The 14,989-nt window shown below is 38.9% G+C and overlaps 1 protein-coding gene across 6 annotated transcripts in view; it reads left to right on the top strand.

Moving 5' to 3' along the window:
• Positions 1–14,989, top strand: part of DROSHA (drosha ribonuclease III) — a 126,506-nt gene that overhangs the window by 41,975 nt on the left and 69,542 nt on the right. For all 6 annotated transcript variants that reach the window (XM_024119426.3, XM_024119417.3, XM_024119424.3 and 3 more), the window contains 2 exons: positions 1,444–1,525; positions 2,487–2,561. In XM_024119426.3, the coding sequence (XP_023975194.1) occupies positions 1,444–1,525; positions 2,487–2,561 (157 nt within the window). The remainder of the gene's footprint in view (positions 1–1,443; positions 1,526–2,486; positions 2,562–14,989) is intronic.

The raw sequence follows: 14,989 nt of genomic DNA, 5'->3' as shown, positions 1-14,989 counted from the left end.
AGTCAGATGTAGTCAGATGTAGCTTTAGGAGTGAGGTTAAAATTCGGGTCGTTTTCCAACTTACTGACCTATTTTTGAACCCATTTCTCCTCCTGTTGCAGCCACTGAGAGTAACTTTACATCTGTTTCTAGTTTGTTTTGGACAGGGGACAGCTTTTGGTTACTGGTCGTTATCAGAGAGGAAATTAGAAAAGTGAAACTGAATCTGATAGCTGTTGGAATAATCTTATTCATTATCTCCAGTGACAAGATCAATGCTTGGTTCATTTTTCTTCCCATATATTTACACATTTTTCTTCCCATATATTTACATATTTTTCACTACATATGCTCAGCAGCAGATTTATCTAAATATATGCAAGAGGTTTAAAATTCCAAAGCAAGATAAATGTGAATCTCAGAATGATTCATTGCCTGATCTTGAATTTAGTGCTGTCAACAAATCACACTTAAGAAATAACTAGACAGCAAACAAGCTTGTGCACTTAACATTGTGTTGGAGTCGGGGTCGATTTCCTGAGCCCCTGGCTCCTCTTGCAAACCTTGTTTAACGGTGCGGCTCTGTCGAGGGCAGCGGAGCACCCAGGGGGATTGATGAGCATGACACGCATGCGTAGTTTGCACCTATTTCATGCTGGGCAAGTCCTGTTAATTCCACCTGTCTTTCAAAAAGAATTGAAGAGAAAGGGCCACCCCTTCATTCTTCAGCTTGGAAGGGATTTTTGATTCCTTTTGATTTTTAAGGTCATAAGCCTTCATTTGCTATTGTAAAAGTTTATGACTTCTGGCATGATCTCACGCAGGGTGATTTATGAACCCCGAGCAAAACAAGTAGGAGGAAGAATTATGAGACAAGTCTCACTTGCAAATATATCATCTGTTAAGCTTGTTTACAGCAGAAATTTTGGTACAAAGTTCTGTAGTTTTTCTTAGCCCTGTATTTGCCTTCATTAAGAATTGGAACTTCTTTGGCACGGAGACCTTTGTTTATGGTAACTTTGTAATAGTGATTCTGGGTGTATTTGAGGGGTGGAGGTGAGCAGGGGTGGAGCGGGGGAGGTGCTGGGGACAAGCCTATCAGAGCTGGCCGCCCAGTGTGTGATTTGAATTAGCAGAAAGTCCCTAGGAGATTCTGATATATTTTGTAATTGTGTTGGAAAAATATGACGTAAAGGAGACTCTGATTTTTAAATTTCACATCATTTTATTTGTACATTGAGAAGGGCCAAATTCACATTTTCTTAGGAATCCTAATGACATTATTGCCTACTTCATTAATGTTTCAAGCCAATGAGCTGTATAGGACGGTGACCAAACTAGGAAATTACCTTGTTTTAGTACAGTTGCAATAGACACTTTTTAAAACACTTGACTAGAACAAGCTGAACCTTGTGAATACATGTTTGCAGTACTATAGTAATTTGATTTTGGTTTATTTTTCAGAATTTTTGTGTGAAAGGACTTGAACTCTTTTCATTATTTCTATTCAGAGATATTTTGGAATTGTATGACTGGAATCTTAAAGGTAAATAATAGGATTTAAAGAAAAATGTAGTGCTTGTCGAAGAACGTTGTGGTATGTGTGAAAACTCTTATAAAAGTGGGGGGACATAGTTGAAATTCCTCGTACTTTTGAAATACCCAGGGAAAAGTTTATTATTCATAGGAATGCGTGTTATCATTTGACATGAATAAGTTGATATGGTCTCATTTTAATACAGTTTGACAGTGTCCATTACGGAAGATTGCCATTAATTGTTACCTAACTGGTACCTCAGAAGATGGTATCAGTTATGTTGAGTGACTACCTTGATTTATCTGCATTGGGGAAATCTCATTAGTTAATATTTTAAATCTATTGAACTTTACTGTAATAAACTTCTTCTAAGATGACAGTTTATTAAAACAGAACTTTAGTTAACCTTCGAAACACACACATACACTGTGAGCTACAGCAGTTCAAAACTTGATACTTGGTTCTTGGATAACAGTTCACTCTTTTGGAAATGCCTCTATTCCAGCAGACATTTATTTATTTTTAAAACAGTATATTGATGAATGGCTTTTCAAACCAAGTTTTTTTAATAGTATTTCTCTCTCTTTCTCCCCGGTTGTATTGGTTAAAATGGAACGGAATGAAAACACAAGCATATTATATCATCCAATAGTTCATTTATAACAAAAATCTTTGTATCTTTGAATTTCTAAAACTAGTTTTACCATATATACCATATACCGTATATAACCTTGGGGCATTCATTCTCCTTTTTGGGTGGTCTCGCCCTACAGTCTTCATGGAATGTTTGTGGCAGTTACCACATGATTGATTCATTTAGCTATTGAGGAGAAAGGGGCGGTTTTCTTCTGTACCTACTTCTGGTGGTATTTTTTTGTAGTTATCATAAATCTTAGGAGTTAAGTTGCAATGTTTGTTTCCTAAGTCGGTTTTATTTATTTTTTCTTTCCTTTTCACTTGTTTGCTTTAGGTCCTTTGTTTGAAGACAGTCCTCCCTGCTGCCCAAGATTTCATTTCATGCCACGTTTTGTAAGATTTCTTCCAGGTAAATCTTTTGACTTGTCAGTGACCTGGTGAGATAGTGCATCTGAAAATAAGCCTGCCATTCTCCTTTCAGTCTTCAGGGATAACTTTCCCGCCTCAGACACTTAATATCTACTTCGCAGGTCAGGCATGAAAATGTAACATTATACGTGTTGATTTCTACCCCTGCATAATTTATGGTAGCCCCAAGTTAGATGAGCAATGGCAAAATTGATTTATAAATTTTGAGAGTCTACTTGATTAAATATCATGCAAGTATTAAAATTAATATGGAAAAATGCATGTGGCTTAAAAATGCACAGTTAATTAGAAAACAATTATAAAATTTTATAAACAATATGATTATAACTATGCTAAAAATTACTGCAGTAATAGTTGTAAGATAGTGGTATTATAGGGTTTTTTTTCCTCTTTTTTGACATATACTGTTATTCATTTTACAGTGAAAAAATAATTTCTTCTCTCATGAAATTAAAAATATATAAGTAAATATATGACTTTTATGTTTTTAAAGCAATATTTTAACTATTTTAAAACTTTTGTCAAGAGGCTAGCTGTGAGCTATGGCATTGTATTTAGTGTTTTTTAAAAGGGTTGGGTTTTTAATGAAATGTTTGGATGCCTTTTTGTTTGTAAAGTCTTCACCATCCTAAATTAATTCATCCCTGGAATCTCATTCCCGTATCTCACTTTCTGGTGACGTCCATGTATACTTCCACCCTCTCGTTCCCTTATTCCTTTGCTTCCGCTTGACTCTTCCTTTTTCGCCTTGTGTGCAGCCACCTTTCCTTGCTTTCTTAAGTCCTGTCCTCTGACTTCTGTCTCTCAGCTCTAGTGACCTCAGCCCCTTGTGCAAACCACCACCTTCCATAGAAATGTCAGTTCAACCATTTGCCTTCTCTGATGTTTGGGCCACTCAGTGATACGGGAGAAAAAAAAATGGCCACTGTGATAAAACTGTGGTTTATAATTTCAGCTGGGGAGCTTTTCAGCGTGCAAGCTTTCTGCCCACGTTTACATATCAGCAGTTTCAGAAGTTCAGCCTTAGCCTCCTCATGTACCTACTTCTGTCCTCATGTACCTGTTCTGTTCTCCTCCTCATGCCCCTTGTCCTCCTGGGGGCAGGAGCCCTTGCCTCCCTCACGCCTCAGAACCATCCCTTGAGCCTGTCAGATTCTGGGCCGTTCACAGCCTGGCTTTGCTTTGGTGCCCCACCTGCCTCTTACCTTGTCCCCACTCCGCTGCAGCTGCTGATGCCAGAGCCAGCCTGCAGAAGACCAAAACCAGTGGACACGCTTCAGTTGAGTCTCCTCCCTAATGTGGTACCTGGGCTCTTGTTTTGGTCTGCCTGCTGCACTCTCCTTACTTGCCTTCTGGCTCTCTGATTCGTCCTTTGTGGCTTTTGTTTCGTGTCTTTTCATTCTAGTTTAGCTTTTCCTCCAGATTTTGTCCATGCTACCCTTTCCTGAGTCCACTCAGTCACAGTGGCTTATTTTTATTTTAGCATGGTGTTAATCATATTTTTAGCATTGTTAATGTTCATTTTGTTTGGAAAATGCATTCAAAAGATTTTCTCTTTTGTACATCTGGTTTTATTTCATTGAGAGGTCCTTTGTATTTTTTAAACATTTATTTATTTTTATTTATTTGTTTGGCTGCATCAGGTCTTAGTTCAGCCTGCTGGCTCTTGTTGCGGCACACGGGCTTCTCTCAGTTGTGGCACATGGGCTGTAGAACGCGAGGGCTCAGTAGTTGTGGTGCATAGGCTTAGTTGCCCTGAGGCATGTAGGATCTTAGTTCCCCGACCAGGGATTGAACGCACATTCCCTGCATTGGAAGGCGGATTCTTAACCACTGGACCACCAGGGAAGTCCCAAGGTCCTTTTCTTCTTTTCAAGTGAATGCATCTATGATTTTATAATGGAGCTTTAGCAGTAAACTTACTGGAAAATGGTGTTAGAGCGAGTTTGTTGAAAAGCCTTTCCTTTCTGTATCTGTCTGCCTGTAGGCATTTTATGACCAAACAAATCTCTAAGAGAAAGTGGACATTTTAAAAATCATCTTAAAGAAGAGTCTTATGTCAGATATTTACTTTGTGGGATTTCAACTCTCACAAAATGTTTCTTGTAACTGTATAGGGATAACACTTAGGTTGTCAAGAAGGGAAAGGTCTATTGACTTACTTTTAAACAGGATTTACTTTTTAATTAGACTTCCTTTTGAAAATATACTTATTTTAAAAACCCCGGGACTTCCTTGGTGGCGCAGTGGTTAAGAATCCGCCTGCCAATGCAGGGGACACGGGTTCGATCCCTGGTCTGGGAAGATCCCACATGCCGCAGAGCAGCTAAGCCCGTGCGCCACAGCTACTGAGCCTGTTCTCTAGAGCCCACGAGCCACAACTACTGAGCCCGCGTGTCACAACTACTGAAGCCCGTGAGCCTGGAGCCCATGCTCTGCAACGGGAGAGACCACCACAGTGAGAGGCCCATGCACCGCAACGAAGAGTAGCCCCTGCTGGCCGCAACGAGAGAAAGCCCCCATGCAGCAACAAAGACCCAATGCAGCATTAATTAATTAATTAATTAATTAATGAAAGTAACAACTATTTCAGGGACTTCCCTGGTGGCGCAGTGGATAAGACTCTGTGCTCCCAATGCAGGGGGCCCGGGTTCGATCCCTGGTCAGGGAACTAGATCCCACGTGCATGCCGCAACTAAGACCCAGCACAACCAAAAAAAAAAAAAAAAGTAACAGCTATGTCAGAACAATGTTAGTATACTTAACACTATTGAACTGAATGGTTGAAAATGGTTAAGGTATTTCAAATGCATAATACAGCTAATAATACTGTATTACATATTTGAAAGTTGCTAAGAGAAAAAAATCTTAAATGTTCTCACCACAAAAAAAGAAATGGTAATTACATGACATGATGGAGGTGTTAGCTAACACTGTGGTGGTAATCATTTTTCATTACCTAAGTTTATCAAATCAATGTGTCATACCCCTTAAACTTACATGATGTTATATGTCAGTTATATCTCAATAAAGCTGAAAAGAAATGGTTAAGATGGTAAATTTTATGATACGTTTTTTATCAAAATAAAAAAAATATTAAATCTTTAAAAAGTGACAACAGGACAAAAGTAGAGTTGGAATGTTGCTGACTAATGGACCTAGATAGCAGAAAACAGTTTCTTGGTAACAGATACAATTTAGAATACTAAGCCAAGCAAAGGGAAATTTACCTCAGTGTGAAAAAGAAAATTAAGTTTAAAAGTAGAAAAAGGTTAAGGATTTTTAAAATCAGTATTTCCTACATTTTCTAAAATGACATGCTTTATGAGTGTAATTAAGTTTTTTTAATTTTAAAAACTGAAATAGTTTGTGTCTCTAACTCCTCAAGTTTATATAATACTACTTAAGTTTGGCTTTCTCCAATTACAAGGTAAGATTCAAATTAATCAGTTCTTAAAAGGCTTACCTTATTAGCTTCTTCTGTCACTATTCGATTAAGAAACTTCATCATAATTGTTGGTGCCACAGCATTGAAACTGTCAAAGTTTTATGAAGAAAGATAGTGGTTACATGATTAATTAAAAAATACAGTATGTATATAAAATTTTAAGCAGAAATTTCATTCTATTTCTATTCTATTTGATATAGCACACTCTTCCTGCATTTCTTTGGGAAACAGTAACCTTTGATTATTATCTCCTCTGAGATTGTCAGAGATTATAAATATTAGAGGACATCGACCAATCTGCACATACTTCCTAAAATAACAAAAGATAGCAAGCAAGGCTGAAATTTAAACCACCTGCCATTTAATTTGGAGTTTTAGAAAACTTCACTGAAACTCACCTCAGAACTTCATGTAAAGTATGAGAATCTTGATTAAACTGGTTAGGTAAATCCTACCAAAAACAAAGGATAAACATTAGCTCAGTTTTATTCCCATGTAAATTTATTTTCAGATTTATTTCTGCCAAAACAGGAAAAATGTTATCTATTCAATGCACTGTAACCAGAACTTTTGTAGAAATCAAGGGATACATCAAATAGCTGATATCCTAAATAGTAAAACGCATCAGTGGGATTTTGAGAGCAAACTTCTTAGGGTCACTACAAGTTATAATATTTTTACTAAGATGTCATTTTCCAAATATTTTTTACCTTTCTATACTTAGGCCATTAAATTTTTAAAGTTCATTAACCTATAGCTACTTTATCCAAGTTTACTGCAAGAAACTTTAGGTTTCTTCTATTATACAAAGCCTTTATGTTATATTTTACCAGTACTAACACTATGGAGAGAGTTAATGTCATTATCACATAAAATATATCTTACAATTGTTTACTGAATAGTTACAGCAGAATTTCAAAAGCTGTCCTTATTTCAACTAGAATTATCTTATCAGTTCTCAGATCATCTCCAAACATTTGTAGTTTGTTATATTTTGTCACTCTTAGTAGAAACTCTTTAAAAACTGCTATCTGAGACTGATAAGGAAATACATGGAAGCTTGATTCTGAAAGGAAACATATTTAACACTTTTATTTTCAACCAGTTATATACACACCAATATTATACATATGTATGTAATATACATTTACATTAATGAATACGTTTACATATACATGAAGGAGCACACAATATTGTAGACTGTTTTTAATTAGGCAGAACAGTTCAAATTTAAAATAGAATATTCATTTCAAAAGGCAAAAGTCACTATGAACAACAGTCACTTTTCTGTACCAATGAATGTAATATGGAGTTAACTGATTTCAGAACACAGCTGTTAGTATAAAAGTCATACAATTGGTAAAAATATTTATGACTTTGCTTACACAATGAAGATTCTCCCAATTAGTGCATGACTATAAATGAGCTGTTTTCAATAATAATAAGTTTTAATTTAATTTAATAATAAGTTTTGGGCTTCCCTGGTGGCGCAGTGGTTAAAGAGTCCGCCTGCGCTCTGGAGCCCGCAAGCTGTGCTCCGCAACAAGAGAAACCACCGCAGTGAGAAGCCCGCGCATTGCAATGAAGAGTAGCCGCCACTCGCTGCAACTAGAGAAAGCCCATGCGCAGCAATGAAGACCCAACGCAGCCAAAAATAAATACACAAATAAATTTATTTTTTTTAAGAAAAGCAAAACCCTGAAGGATATAGAAAAATGCCTAATGTATAAAATGCATTTTGGTATTGGATGGCAAATTATGGATGATTCATTTTTCACAATATGACTTCACTGAAAATCTTTAGAAAATGATGAGTTCAAAAGGAAAATACATTTTGATGTATATTTTCGTTTTTTCTGTTCATAACTTTTTTGCATAGTGGTCATCATACTGATAAATGTTTTGCATCCTAATTCTTAATAATTCATCAAACAGGCAGATATTTTTAAAGATCATGATATGTAGTACCAAATTTCTTGTCAGAAGAATCGTATCAGTTTATGCTGCCATGAAAAATGCATTATTAGTCTTCTTCACATTTTGGACTTTCCTTCCTCCCTCCCTCCGTCCGTTCCAACTGTAGCTCTATGAGGCTAAGGAGTAAACAGTCTGTCTTGTATCACTACTAACATACTACTAAGTGGCACATAGCAGGGGCTCAGTAGATACTTGTTTACTGACTTTATTTAATTGGTCATAATAGTGTCTTAGTAAAATATTCATGTATTTCGTTACTAATAAGAGTGAGTGTGTTTTTCAAACATTCTTTGGTATTGTCTTTCATTTTTAAAAAGTAAACCTTTGATTGAAGTAGAACACCAATACTGAAAAGTGCACATATCATACATGTAAGACTCAATGAATTTTCACAAAGTGAATATGACTGTGTACTCAGCACCCAGCTCAAGATTACCGGTATCCAAGAGCCCCTTTGCAGTCACTACCCAGCCCCTCAAGGTAGCCTCTATTCTGGCTTGAAAATACCATGTATTAGTTTTACCTGTTTTTGAATTATAAAAACTAGAATTGTATATTCTTTTTTGTTTCTGTTTTCTTCTGTATTATGTTTTTGAAATACCTATTGTTACAGTTAACTGTAGTTGGCTCATTCTCATTGCTGTATAGTATCACATGGTAGGACTAAATTAAAATGTATTTAACCTGTCTGTGATTAATGGACATTTGCATGTTTTCAGTTTTTGACTCTTTCAGATAGCATACATGTGTTCACCGAACACTTGTACATGCCCTTTGGTGAGCATATATTTATGCTTTTCTAGAGTGGATATATACCTAGGAGCGGAAATTCTGGATGTGTTTATATTAAACTTTGTAGATACTTCCAAACAGTTTTCCGAAGTGATTGTACCATTTTACCGTCCCACCTGCAATATATATGAGAGTTCAAGTTATTCCACATTTGCACCAACCCTTGGCATTTTTCTTTCTTTTTCAAGTTAGCCATTCTGATGAGTATTCAGAGGTATAACTTTATGGTTTTAATTTTCATTTCCCTAATGACTAATGAAACGGAGCACCATTTCATATATTGACCATTTGGATGTTGTCTTTTGAAGTGCCTGTTCAAGTCTTTAGCTCATTTTTCTGTTGGGTTATGTCTGCCTTTTTCTCATTTACTTGTAGGCATTTTTTATATATACTCTATGTGAGTCTTTTGTCAGATATATATATTGCCAGTACCTTCTCTGTGATTGCTTTTTCACCATCTTAATGGTGATTTTTGGTGAACAGAAATTCTTTGTTTTAATGTAGTCCAATTTACATATTCACTCTTTTTGCTTGGAGCCTTTTGTATCTTATTTGTGAAAACTTTGCCTACCCCAAGGTCATCGAGATACTCTTCTATATTTTCTACAAATTTAGGTCTATAATCTATCTCAAATTTGTTTTTACAAATGGTATGAGATATGGATCAATATTCATTATTTTCAGTATGATATCCAGTTGACCCAGCACCATTTTTTGAAAAGACCATTCTTTCTTCACAGAATTGAAGTGTTACCTTGCCCTTAATTATGTCGATTCTGTGTGCATGTATGTGTGTGTTTGTGTGCGTGTGTTCAAACAGTACAAAAGTGTATGAAGTAAAAAAGTGAACAACCCCCTTCTAGACGTGTGAAAATGAATAGGTGCTATAAATGGTTTGATTTGTATTGGTTTCAACCTGTACAGAGAGAATTATGCTTTTTTCTTTAAGTGGGATAACACTAAATATGTTCCACGACTTGACCTTTTACTCAGCTGTTTCAGACATCCTCTATATAAATACATTGCCTCAATCTTTAACACCTGCGTGGCATTCCATAGTATGAATGGACGTTAACTTTTTTGGCAGTTCCTCTAGTCATGAGTATTTTGGAGGTCTCTATTTTTCCTCCATTACATATAAATACTTCAGGAATAGTCTTGTGTATCTATCCTTTTGCATTTGTGTGAGTGTTTCTACAAGGTAGGGTTCTAGAAGTGAAATTATTTGTTAAGACAGTATGCACATTTTAAATTTGGAAAGAGTTGGCCAAGTTTTCTCTAGAAAGGACATAGTTGGTAGTTCTAACGATCATTTTTTTTTTTTTTTTTTTTTTTTGTGGTACGCGGGCCTCTCACTGTTGTGGCCTCTCCCGTTGCGGAGCACAGGCTCCGGACGCGCAGGCTCAGCGGCCATGGCTCACGGGCCCAGCCGCTCCGCGGCATGTGGGATCCTCCCAGACCGGGGCGCGAACCCGTGTCCCCTGCATCGGCAGGTGGACTCTCAACCACTGCGCCACCAGGGAAGCCCTAACCAACATTTTTAACAGTACCCTTTTTCTATACATCTGCCAACAGTGGATATTACTAGTCATTTGATAGGTAAAAAGTCATCTCATTATTATTATTTGCATCTTACTTGAACTCCTGTGGGAATGAGCAGCTTTTATATAGTATTACATGGTCCTCTCATTCTCATTTGCTTTTTGTTTGTATCAGTTTATTATACTATGTAACTGAAAGTTTATCAGTCATTCCAGTTTTTCTCTAGTTCCTCAGTTGACCTGCTTTGAAGACAGCTGTCTCAATTGCTTTATACAAATTTATCCAAAGTTAAGCTTATAATTTAAACCAAGGATTTTTCAGTGCAGGCCAGTTTACCAGAAGTCAAATCACAGAGCTACCAGTTTATTGATATTTTAAGAGTTTCCTCAAATTTTTGTTTCTTTCCTATCCCTGCCTCTCCCTCTAGTAGCCAGATAGTTGATATGAGCTCTCCTAGAGTCACCTTAAGGTTTTATCCTGACTGTAGTCAGGGCTGAGGCAGGGCATAATTCAAGTTAAGGAGGCTGTACTTACGGGAAAGCCTGTTCATTGTTTATATCATTGCTGTAGTAAAGCTGAGAATCCTGAATCAATTTTGCAAATCAGTTATCTAGCAGATTGATTTTTGGAGAAGTAATTCTTTAGGTATGGCTGACAGAGGGCCAGAGGGTGGGAGAGTATATAAAAATTCCCAGGAGGGACGTGTAGTTTGGAAAGAACATCAATTGATATACCATCTTAATATAACTTTGTATTTGGAAAGTTTAGAAAATACTGTGTTGCTAATACAAATTTTCAAAACTTAAGATGATACAAAGGTGTCTTAGTAGGAATATACAGGAGACATGGTAATGAAGTTATATAGTTATTCTCAGTGTAAGGAAAGAGGAAGGTATTTTTATATTTCTTAAAATTGAGTGTTACAGTCTTGAGAAATACTCGTTTAACCAGCTGTGTTCTTTTAAATTTTATTTTATTTTTTTTGGCTGCATTGGGTCTTTGTTACGGTGCGCAGGCTTCTCACTGCGGTGGCTCCTCTTGTTGTGGAGCACGGGCCCTAGAGTGCAGGCTCAGTAGTTGTGGCGCACGGGCTGAGTTGCTCCGCGGCATGTGGGATCTTCCCCGGACCAGGGCTTGAACCCGTGTCCCCTGCATTGGCAGGCGGACTCTTACCCACTGTGCCACCAGGGAAGTCCCCCAGCTGTATTCTTAACACAAATTCCCTAACAAATTGCCCCTCCCCCCAATAACCATATAAATAAGCAATATAAACCGAGAGAATTAGGTCTCTAAGAAACAGTTTATAAAGTCTGTCAGTTCATTAATGACTGTCCAGATTCATTCCCCGAAACACAAACTCCAGTTCTTCCCGAATAATGAACCGTTGTCACGGTTCCAGTCCCAGTGCTGGCAGAATTCCTGCTAACCTTAGCTTACCCACTCTCATTTCTCATTTCTATCATGTCCTATTTATCTCAGCCAACAAGATAAAGATTACTTCCTAGCCCTCAGTGACATAGTTCCATAAATCCCCAACATAAACATGTAGCAAAGCAGACAAACCAAAAGAGCCAATTCATTAACATTAGTAAATTCATGGCAGTCTGCAAGCAAGTGGCCACATTATTTATCCGCTCAGAAAGTCATTCTACAAATATTTCTGGAGTGTCTTTTTTTGCCCGGCTGGGTGTGAGGGATGCAGCCCTTACCCAGTGGGCTCTGCAGGACTTTCTAGTCATGTCTACTTTTCCTTATATTTCCGTAAGGATTTCACCTCAGGTTATTTGTCCTGAGTTTCTACTTTTTCACACTGGTAAATATCTATCTTTTTAGATTTTAGTTGCTATTTAAAATATTTAGCAGACTTCAACATGGATTTACAATTTCTCCTTCAGCATTACCAATTTTGCACCTGATGTGCGTATGTTTTTTAAAAAATTATTTCTAGTTCCTTGCTGCTATAAAACTCTCCTCCCTCATCAGCAGCTTTGCACCTAAACTAGGTAGATGCGTTCTCATAAGCATTCAGTGGCTTTCCTTCTTTCTCTCACAGGTATTCTTCTCCTAAATTGGGCAGTGCCCTTGGTTTGTAGGTTTAAGTGTTACCCCCTCCCACCAGCTCTTTGAGTTTTTTATTCTTTTCACTTTATTTTTATTTTTATTTATTTATTTATTTATTTTTTTTGCGGTATGTGGGCCTCTCACTGTTGTGGCCTCTCCCGTTGCGGAGCACAGGCTCCGGACGCGCAGGCTCAGCGGCCATGGCTCACGGGCCCAGCCGCTCTGCGGCATGTGGGATCCTCCCGGACCGGGGCGTGAACCCGGTTCCCCTGCATCGGCAGGCGGACGCGCAACCACTGCGCCACCAGGGAAGCCCTCTTTTCACTTTAAATTCAGCACCCCTACTCCTTTTCACTTTTATTTGAAGTGCCCTGAAGTCAGCCACTTGTAACTGCTTGTGGGGAGATTCTGGTGCCAGTTTGTATACCTGGAGTTGCATCTTTTCTCCTTCCACCAGGCACCAGCCTCCCCAAATAAAATCTGAATGTTTTTTTCTAATCCTTGCAACAAAACAACACTCTGCTCCTTGTAGTATCCTAGACTCCTGATGTATCCTTATAGGCTTACAGTGCTCTTTAGTAATCTTAACAAATATAATGATTACAATCTAAATACTATTTTACTCTTTCTTTGGTGCCTAGAATCTCGTTAGTGTGGCAGTTCTTCTCTGGGCCCTCTAGGTTTTCTTTATCCCTGCTGCTCTGTATGTGGACACGTGCAAGTGTAAGTCAACTTACTCTGACTTGAAGAGTTCTCTTGCCCACCTGCTCACTTCAGGCCCCCCTAGAAGCAGAGATTACCATGGGCTCAGACGGACAGGTAGGCATTATGACTATGCTGGGCTCCATAGCAAAGAGGGGAACATCATTGATTGAGAAAGACATGTCACGTGCAGGCGGATTAAAATGTCTATTGAGACAGGCTGAGAAATATGCCCGTAACCATGGAAGTTTGTTAATCAAAGGTGACTCCTGGGTTTAAGGCAGATGTTTTGTAATGAGGCATGAAAAATTTTTACTGCTGTGAACAATAATCTGAAGGGTAGGTAGAACATGTCCTCATGTGGGTTGATTGTATTTTGTACTTTAGTTACTTCTTAAGACAGTTTTGTTTTTTAAGAGACTCTGTGGGCTTCCCTGGTGGCGCAGTGGTTGAGAGTCCGCCTGCCGATGCAGGAGACACGGGTTCGTGCCCCGGTCTGGGAGGATCCCACGTGCCGCGGAGCGGCTGGGCCCGTGAGCCATGGCCGCTGAGCCTGTGCGTCCGGAGCCTGCGCTCCGCAACGGGAGAGGCCACAACAGTGAGAGGCCCGCATATCGCAGAAAAAAAAAAAAAAAAGAGACTGTGTCTTTAAGAGAGCTCTGTTTTCAGAATGTTAGCAGCAAAGATTCCTCTAGGAACAGTTGTGATTAGTCATCACTAGCCAACTTGCTTCTTGAAGGCCTAGAGCTTGTGTTTTTGTTTGTTTGTTTGTTTTTCCCTAATTGCTACATGGGACCACTCTTGGTGCCTGGCACATGATGGTGAGAAACATGCTCCCGTCTGAGAGTCAAATCCAGAGCGCTTCCCGTGCTCTGTAAAGCTTGGCAAGATCTGACTCCCCTGCTGCCTCCTTCATGCTCTCCTCCTACTCACTCCATCCACGCTGGCCTCTTAGCAGTTCCTGGAACACATCAATCCCACTCCACCTTAGGGCTTTTGCTGTGTTTTCTACCCAAGACACCCCTCTCCCAGATAGCCTCATGGGGCTCCTCTGCTTCTTTCAAGTCTTTGCTCACATGACACCTCTTCAAAGACGCCTTTCCTGACCACCCTTTTATGTGTAGTTGCCCAGTTTGATCCTTATTCATAGCAGTCATCTCTGATCTATTATTATGTAGTGGTTTTTTATTGTATCTTTCCCTCCACTGGAATGTAAGGGGTTTTGGCTATTTAACACAGCTGTGTTTCCTAGGCCTGCTACATGATAGGTGCTTGGTAATTATTGAATGAATGAATGCATTCCTACATATATAGTGGCCCTGTAGCAGCAATGCCATCTAATTCCAGAGCAGCATCTGAGATAGAAAGACACAGATCAAAAAGAAATTTTGATCCTTACTGTCTTCTGTCTTAGATGTGTAGGCTTCAGTTCTTAGCCCATAGCAACTTGAATTAAAATCTTTTATCTTCTTCCATTTTCTAGTATCCCAGATTCCTTGGCTGCCATGAACTCTTCTATCTAGCACAAATAGGACCCCCTCGTTTATTCCTACCCATCTCCACCATCTTGGTCCCCTTGTTTCTCCATGAAGTGTTTGGTCCTATAGTACTGTTCCTAGCAAGTCTCATGACCTGGGGAGGGTAGTTATTGTTCTCTACACCTTCAGGACTCTTGTCCTTCCTTTGGGTGGCACTAGGCAGAGAAAAGGTGGTTGTACATGCTGGTCAAGAAGCTAAGCCCAGGGCTTCCCTGGTGGTGCAGTGGTTGAGAGTCTGCCTGCCGATGCAGGAGACACGGGTTCGTGCCCCGGTCCGGGAAGATCCCACATGCCGTGGAGCGGCTGGGCCCGTGAGCCATGGCCGCTGAGCCTGCGCGTCCGGAGCCT

Source organism: Physeter macrocephalus, chromosome 8 (genome assembly GCF_002837175.3).
Source record: "Physeter macrocephalus isolate SW-GA chromosome 8, ASM283717v5, whole genome shotgun sequence".
Lineage (NCBI taxonomy): Eukaryota > Metazoa > Chordata > Mammalia > Artiodactyla > Physeteridae > Physeter > Physeter macrocephalus.
The sequence above is the reverse complement of the archived record's forward strand: the minus strand, read 5'-3'. Positions and strand labels throughout refer to the sequence as shown.